The following is an 8,471-nucleotide window of genomic DNA, read 5'->3' on the forward strand; positions in this document are numbered from 1 at the left end:
GTAGCAACAAAATCTCTATCTTTCCTATAAATGTACTAATCTAACCAAAGAATATCATTTGAACAGTAGAATGAAGTGGAATAAAAATATGCAGCAGCAAGCAAATGTCCTTTTCAAACAGAAGCCTGCTCTGAGCTATGTGCACTCTGTTCCATCAGATAAGACAGAGCAACAATTTCAATCTCAGCCCCAATGATCAGCATGAAGAGCAGAAAATGTTCTTCCACCCTTCCCTGAACTCAGTATGAGCAGGTGCACCGTGGAGAGAGGCAGAAGCAAAAGCAGCCAGCAGGGGAGGTGAGATGCATCAGAGAGGGGACAGCAGATACAGTGGGAAGCACTGGGGACCTGCCTTGGCAGAGAGAGCCAGACACACAGAGAAATGATTCACTGGGTTAAAAACAAACACAAAAGCAGCAGAACATACAGCGGGCAACACATCCAGAAGAGTTACAGATTTATTGCCTGCTTGAAACACATTTCTAGGGGGCTAACAGGCCAAATTATTTCTGCTGGAACTCAACATTAATTAAGAAATACTTCAGCTGCATTAGAACATGCAAGAGAAATATCACTATTGCCAGTGAAATGATGAAAAAATTAGGTGAACACTGGTGGCATGGTAAATAAAAGCAGAATCACTCCCTGACTGGTGTCTGGAACTAGAAACACTCTCCCAACAATGATGGAAGACGAAATTACTGAAAAAACACTGCACCTCAAGTACCCCCACAGGACCCCCATGTCTTCCACAGCAGGGTGAGACCACCCCAGGCATGGGGACTAAAGCCAATATTTAATAAAAATCAATTTTAAAGTACAACAGCTTCATTTCCACCTGGCAAGTAACTGCTGTGAGCATATCAGTACTGCCCACAGAAGATTAATCAGTAGTTAAAAACCTACACAATAAAGGATTGTTTGGTTTGGGCTTTTGTCCCCTTAAAATAAGACTTCACTGTTCTTACAGGGAGAACACTTTGGGCTGTAACTGTTTTGCCTCTAGAGAAATTAAAAGAAAGAAGTTAAGAAATGCTTGAGCAAAGCAGACAAAGACAGTACTTTTTGCTCATTTAAAGAAAAATCTTCTTTTAGGACAATTAAACTTTGGAAAAAAGGTTCTTTCAGGAAACACTTCCTATTGCAATATAAACAGAATGTACAATATGTACTACATTCAGAGTAATGGTTTCCCTTCACCAGGAGCAATATTGTCTGTCTTCATCACGACTTCTCAGGTTTTTCTTCTGATTTCTCATTTATCAGGTCTTTAAATCCCAATTTTTCCAGTGGTTCATTAGCCATAAGTTGCCTAAGTAAAAAAGAAGAAAGCAACAAAACACATTTTAGAGAACACAGCCTCTCTCTTGGTTAGAGAGCAGCAGCATTTTCTATTTCATTTACTATTATTTACCCTAAACAGATCCAAGGCACCTATACAGAGTGACTGCTGTTTGACAAGACCTCAGAAAATTCCATTTAAGGAAAGCAACACTCAGCAATTATTTTTCTTCCTTTACAGTGGTTTTCTAATTAAATATGTTGTTTCCCCATTTTAGGTACTGCGTAAGAGTTTAGTCAGAAACTGACCTGACTCCTGGTTATGTTTAATTACCGCATTGCATAAGAGCTTCCCAAAACTCTACCAATGCCATTGACATTTTCAAGAGAATCTGGTTTAGAACAGCCTTTGTGGTGCCCTTAGGCTTTGCTGTAGCGATTTTCAAACTCGTTTTTGATTTGCAGTGTACTTTCCCTCGATACAGGGAAATCTGTAAATTTTTCAAAGTTCCCTGACTCAGCCTCGTACAGGAAGCATTGCAAAGCAATGTATGGATGGAAACATCCCTGGAAAACCAATCACCAACACTTTCTTCACTTGAACTGACATACAAAAGCTTTTAACTTGCCTGCTTGAAACATACTGCCAAGGAGCTAACAGGCCAAATTATTTACACTTGAACTCAGCATTAATTAAGACTCAATTGCGTTACTGTATGCAAGAAAAATACCACTGGCTCTGATAATTCATTGCTACGTTATACACAACGCTTGTAGGCGTCTTGAACACAGCTCTTTCTGAGAAGGCCATGCAGAAGATGCACAAAGGATGGGCTACAAAAAAAGTTTAACTTGTAACCACAGCTGTAAACAAACAAAAAAAGCTTCACAGCGGGCGTAGCGGGAGCCACGAGGCAGAGGTTAGAGATGGTAACACGGAGCATGTTTGCTTTATGGACAGAAAGCGCTGCGTGAGCGCGGCTCCGCTCCCCTGGGGCCCGCAGGGCGCGGCCGCCGTCCCGCACTCGCCTGTCCATGCGGCACTCCAGGTAGGCCTTGGCGCTCTGCCGGCAGGCCGCGCTCTCGTAGCCGCTGCGGCGCAGGCACTCCATGAAGCGCTCCTTGAAGGCGCTGCACTCCCCTGGAACACACACACAGCGAGGGCCGCGCTAGCGCCGCGCCCGGCCCGGCCCGGCCCGCTGGGACAGGCCCGGCGGGACAGGCCCGGCGCTAGGCCGCGCCACCGCACCGAAGTGATCCAGCGGGAACGCGCCCTTGTCCGGCGGCCGCGGCGCGAAGCTCTTGCTGCTGAAGTTCATGGCGGTGGACATGTCGGTGCCGGGGCTGGGGTCGCTCTCTGGAAACTCTCTGAAAACTCTCCGGTCCCTCCCGGTCCCTTCACTGTCCCTCCCGGTCCCTCCCGGTCTCTCCGCCCGTTCCCGCCGCCAGGGGGAGCCGAGCGCACCGAGCGGTGGGTCACGTGGCCATGGGCGCGCGTTGCTGTGGCAACCGGAGCGCGCCGCTCGTCGCCATGGAGACGGCGCCGGCCGCCATGTTGGGCCCGGCGCGGAGCGGGAGCCGTCCCTGCGCCCGGGGCTCCGGCAGCCTCTGTCGGGAAATAACCGATTGCTCCTCACAAAGCTCGTGCCACTGTCCTCATTCCCCTCCCTGTGCGCCCAGTGTTTTCTGGGTTGTCCCGTGCAGGACTTTGGGGTCCTTGTGGGTCCCTCCCAGCTCAGGATGTTCTGGGATTCTGTGAGGCTGCGGCTCGTTCCTGTGAATGGAGGGCTGTGATGATGGTCCTGGGCTGTTTGTCTGTGGAGGGGCCCGGAAAAAGTCTGTCCCTGGCATTTGGGAAATGGAGGAGGAAAGAGCCAAACTTGGAGCCTGCTGTCTGCTAATCCCTTCACAGGATCCAGCCTCGTCCAATCTTTCCCTTTTCTGTGCAGGGCTGAGGCCAGGCTCCTCCTGCCCTTCTGCCCCAAGAATAAATTCCTCACCTGTCACTGCTGAGCTCTGGGTCCTGACTTAAAAGGCCATTTTCTGTACCCAGGAAGGCAGGATGAACTTCCTTAGAAACCCTGCAGGATTTGGGATGGGCCGTCCCCATTCCGCTCAACCATCAGCCACCCGTGTTGGCCACCCTGTGGTTCCTCATCTCTCATCAATCCTCGTGGTTTAAGCTGTGCACAAACCCTAGGGACAGCTCCGAGTTATTTTGTACCTCCTACAAGCACGCGGGTTCCCATCGTGTGGCATAAATGGTGGGGGACAGCAGTAAAACCAAGAGGGTGTTGGCAGAAGCTGGAGAAATGGTGAACTTCCAGATCCTCAAGATGTACAACAAAGAAAAACACCCCTTTTGCCTACAGGTTTACAGCACAAACTCTGCAGATTCACAATCTCCTTCTGAAAGGAGGATGAGAAATAGCTTTAATTTAACTCACCAAGTGTTAACTGTGGATTACGCTGGCATTTTTTCTTCTTTGCCCATAGCTGCAATTGGTTTAAGACAGTATTTTATCTTTCTTAAGTTGATTTTCTTTTAATTAAATGACTGAGCTAAGCAGAAAGAATTCAAGGCTGGGAAAAAAAAGAAATAAAATAGCTTCAATTTTTAAGGACAGCCATTATGGAAATATTAACTGCAGCTCCATTTAAAGTGCCTTTTGTTTATGCTTTGATTGCTTTCCTATTACAGTATTGAAATTGTAAATGGAAAATTACACCATGTTCTATTACATAAGCAACTGGTTTGCACAGCTTGAAATATAAGGTTTTATTATTAGGTTTTCAGGGCTATGAACAATAGATGGGTTTTATTATACAGTAAATAGCACTTTTCCACTTGACTTCGTTATAACACTTAATGGTAAAAGGGAGCTACTCCTCTTTCATAAATACATGCAGCAAACTGTCTCCCAGATTTCAGACAACCAAGCAGCAGGGAAGTAACTTTGGTTTATCTGAACATGTTTAACTGGCGTGTCAAGGCCCTATATTTTAGCAGACTGCCCAAATTACATTCCTTCCTTTCTGTCACAGTGGCCGACTCGCTGATTTCCCGTGCAATGAAGGAAGAAGTCAAAGGAAAAAGATGTGCATGGATCCCTCAGTGGAATTACTCCCAGGCAGACACCAGCAACTCTTTCCAGTTCTGTTTAACACCTTTACCACCGATCTGGGTGATGGGGTTGGCTGCACCCTCAGTGAGGTTGTAGATGACACCCAGCTGGGTGTCAGTGTGGATGTCAGGAAAATTCACTTCCCCAAGCATTGCCACGGGCTGTCCAGGGCACTGGTGGAGCCCCCATCCCTGGAGGTATGTAAAAGCCATGTAGATGTGGCACTTGGGGAAATTATTTTAGTGGTGGCCTTGGCAGCACTGGGGGAACAGTTGGGCTCAATGATCTTAAAGGTTGTTTCCAATCTAAATCATTCTATGATTCTCTGCAAGGGCTACATCAGCTTGGTTTATTTTATTATATAATTTTTTTTAGACTATTCATTAACTCAGGGTTTTTCTTTGGAGTCTTAAATGTTGTAGTTGCTCAAATTCAGGTCAGGTATAGTAGCAGGTGTTTTGTTATGATTACTTAATGTTTTTATCGCAAATGCCAGTTGTACCTTCTAGAATTTCCTTTAAAGGTACAGGTTCTCATAGAATCTTCAGTACACGTGCTTCAGCAACTTTTTCCCAAGGAGATCAAATAAAACCCACATTAGATAATCATTGTGAAGGAAAAAACCACTCATTTGTGGATTAAACCAACCAGTTCCAAAAGGACTCAACAAAAGCAGAGCCAAAAAGAGCAGTGCCACAAAAAAAGTATTAAATGCTTTTCACATATTTTCTTTCAAAGGAGCAAGAGACTTTGCATCAGGGAAATCTGAAATAGCTTCTTCAGCAAAAGGGTGCCCATTGTACAAAAGAGATCAGATAATTCATAGTGTTTCACAGTATCTCTAGTATGGAGTCCTGAGCCCTTGCCAAAAATTGGAATGCTCGAATTAGAAGACTTCCCAAACTAAGGAAAATCTTAGCTCTTCCCCTTTCAAGTTACACAGCTTGATAGACTGAAAAAGAAATAAAAATCCTTTGCTTGAATCAGTCCTTTCATCATTAATTATGGACTGAAGTAACACTAAAAATTGTTCTTTTCTAATGTTGTCAGGTAGTGCTGAAAACTTATTCCACTACTGGTGTTTATCCATCAGCTGGACGAACATCGCCTCGGAAGGAGTTATTACACACTCACCAGTACGTTTTGGAAGCACCAAATTGAGTAATACTTCAGAGAAGAACCTTTATTCATTTTATGGGCAGGGAAATGTCCGTGACTTCCATTAGTTTCCCTCTCTCACCACGCTGCCTCTTTTAAGAGCCTGCAGACTCAAATTATCAGGTAGTTAATTGGAAAATAATTTATTGACAAGCCATGAAAGGCTCGGAGTAAAGCACTAGGGGATTTTGTAGCTTGACTTGGGATAGCTGTAGGAAATTAATGAGCTGAACAAGACCAAGCACATTCAGATGCTGGAATTTGTGCCCTTGAGACTGCTGTTCCCAGTGCAGGCAGAGAACACACCTCAGAGAAACATCCTTCCAGGATCACTCATTCCTCTGCCTCACCTTCGGGAGCCGAGCACGCCGCCAGCTCTTACATAAGGCCTCTTGCTCCATCACTGCCACAGGCTGTTGTAAACCATTTTTCTCCCTCTTAATTCAGGTTCCTAGACAAGCAAAAATGCAGAATATTGCCAGAATAGTCTGGGGAATGGGGATTTCTGTTGTGGATGATTAATGAAATATTATTGTTTTGCACTTACAGGGAAATCGTAGTTTCATGCCAATAAGGTCAGGGCCTTAATATGTTATCTGCTCTATAAAGATGTACAGATTGATAGCTCATTTTCTGTTATTACTGAGCCAAAGCCTCATCAGTTTAGAGAGGAACATTGAGAAATAGCAACACTGCATTGAGAGGTGAAACAAACCTTCATCTTAAATTGCTTATTGCAATTCTGGTACATCTAAATCCACATCTCCACCTGCATCAAGAGAGGGGCCAAAGAGGAAGATGCTGGGACCCTGCTTCTGTAAATCTAAGAACCATGATCTGTGTAGAACTAATCACCCTTCATGATATGCCTCAAATTTCTTTTGGATTAACACAATTTCTGCAATATGTTGTTGAGAGAGACAGAAGCCAGAGAACCAGAACAAAAAATCCTTGGAGCTGTGTTGAGGGATTTGATTTATCAGATGTATTTTGAAAATCATCTTTTTATAACCCAACCTACTCAATACTCACCTCCCAGTTCAGGCTGCCTTGACTTGTTGGTGTAAATGTAGATCTGGAAGATCATGGTTCTAGCTACAGTTACAAGGGATTTTACTGCAAATATTTGTGTAGATATGCATATTAAAAAGTACATTGCCAGCACCAAAGCCAAGGATCTCCCATGTGTTTTCTCACTGAGTGAGACTCATGGAGGAATGGCATCTATTCAGTCCAAGAAGGAGTCCTTTAAAAGCAACAAAGTTCCCTAGAATGGTAAATGCTTAACATGTGTGTGAAATACTCTTACCTTAGGCTCTGCACAGGCACAATGCACTAACCTCATGCACATATTTTTTTATTTTCTTCTCCCAGTGACCAGACTCATCACATATAATCTTTCAATTCAGAACATGTGAAAAAAACCCCCAAAACAACAACCCAGGAATCTATTTTTTTTTTTAAGTTGCCATGAAATAAAGATTTTAAAAAATATTTTTTCAGGAGTCTTTCTTCCCAGAGTAGATTTGCAACCCACGCTGATTTGACAGATGAATGAAAAGAAATTAAGGAATAATTTGTATAAAAATGAGCAAAGTGAACACTTGAGATACTGATCGCTACCCTGTAGTGATCCTGTAGAAATACAGATTTGCAGGGTGGGAAGAAGTGGGTGTAATCCAATAAAACAATGCAATAATGATGAAAAATTGAAATACGTCAGAGTCGGAAAGCTTTTGATTTCTTTTTCCACTGGCATTTGTCAAGGCAAGCAAAATCCATTAGCAAGGAGCAGCCTGAGTTTTAACACATCTGGGTCTTTAAAAATGTTAATGTTTAATAGGGTGTGCTCAGGCTTTATGTGTCCCTGATAACAATGCATGGGCTGATAGGCATCTCCAGAGGCTGTAAAGCAGTGGCAGAGCCTTGCAAGGCACACAAGCACTTGGTGTTCACTCTTGTGGTTTATGATGTTATCAGCAGTCATTGACTGAATTATGGCCTTATAACAACCCTTTCCCTGCATTATCCTACAGTTACTGTGGCACTGCTAAGCTGTGTCCCATTAGAAGGCGATGTGACCTTCTCCAGATGAGCACACAGGAGTCACTGTGGTGTTTGAGGGCAGGCTCATTGTCCAGGAGGAACTGATGAGTCCCCCTGAGCTGTGCCCACAAAATCTGCTCACCTGAAGGTGGTTCTGCCTTGAGCTGGTAGAAAGACAAAGATGTGAGCTGGGAGCAATGTTGTCTGCCAGTCCTGTGTGGGATCCTGTGTGGGATCCTCACCTGCAAGCCTGTGGCTGTAGGCTGTGTCCAGGATTGCACCCTGGAAGCCAAAGGATGTGAGGAAGAAATGGGGGTGAGGGCATCGCATTGGCTCTATTTTAAAACTGCAAAGATTCCTCATCCCTCATTTCTCACAGTCCAACAGGCTGCAGGTCCATGGGCTCACTGCTTGAGAAAGGGTCTCACCCTATATTGTCATCACAGATTGAAGCCCTAGGGAGGGTGATTTTTCTTGCTGTGGCAGCAGCCAGCTCTACTCCAACAGAGCTCTATGTAAACAGCAACAGATTTCCTCCTTTGGTACCCAGCTGGCCCCATGCAGGGCTTTTCCCCTCCCTCTTACTGCATATTATAAAGTCTCAGGAGTCCCAGTAGTCACACCATTTGCTCAGAGAAGAATCTGGCAGAACAGGATATTCTTGGAAATGTCTGTGAGAGGAGGGTGCAGGCCAAGACCTCTCAGCTGTGCAGCAAATCTTGAGATGGATGTGACCATCATCCATTGCCCTCCTTTCTTTGCCCACCCTGCCTGATCCTCTTCTGCACAGGAAAGTTCCCCCTTGTGAAAAACTCCACTCCTGATAACAAGCCTTGGAGAGCAGGCAGACATGCAGACAGC

General features: G+C 44.8%; 1 protein-coding gene across 1 annotated transcript; it reads right to left on the minus strand.

Annotated features, from left to right (window-relative positions):
• Window positions 1-445: 445 nt before the first annotated feature.
• COX19 (cytochrome c oxidase assembly factor COX19) lies at window positions 446-2,728 on the minus strand. The gene is given in 3 exon segments (NM_001256804.1): window positions 446-1,312; window positions 2,311-2,422; window positions 2,531-2,728. Coding segments are annotated over 3 exon segments (282 nt in total). The 5' UTR covers window positions 2,613-2,728; the 3' UTR covers window positions 446-1,224.
• Between the last annotated feature and the right edge of the window lie 5,743 nt (window positions 2,729-8,471).

Source organism: Taeniopygia guttata, chromosome 14, assembly GCF_048771995.1.
Source record: "Taeniopygia guttata chromosome 14, bTaeGut7.mat, whole genome shotgun sequence".
Classification (NCBI taxonomy): Eukaryota; Metazoa; Chordata; class Aves; order Passeriformes; family Estrildidae; genus Taeniopygia; species Taeniopygia guttata.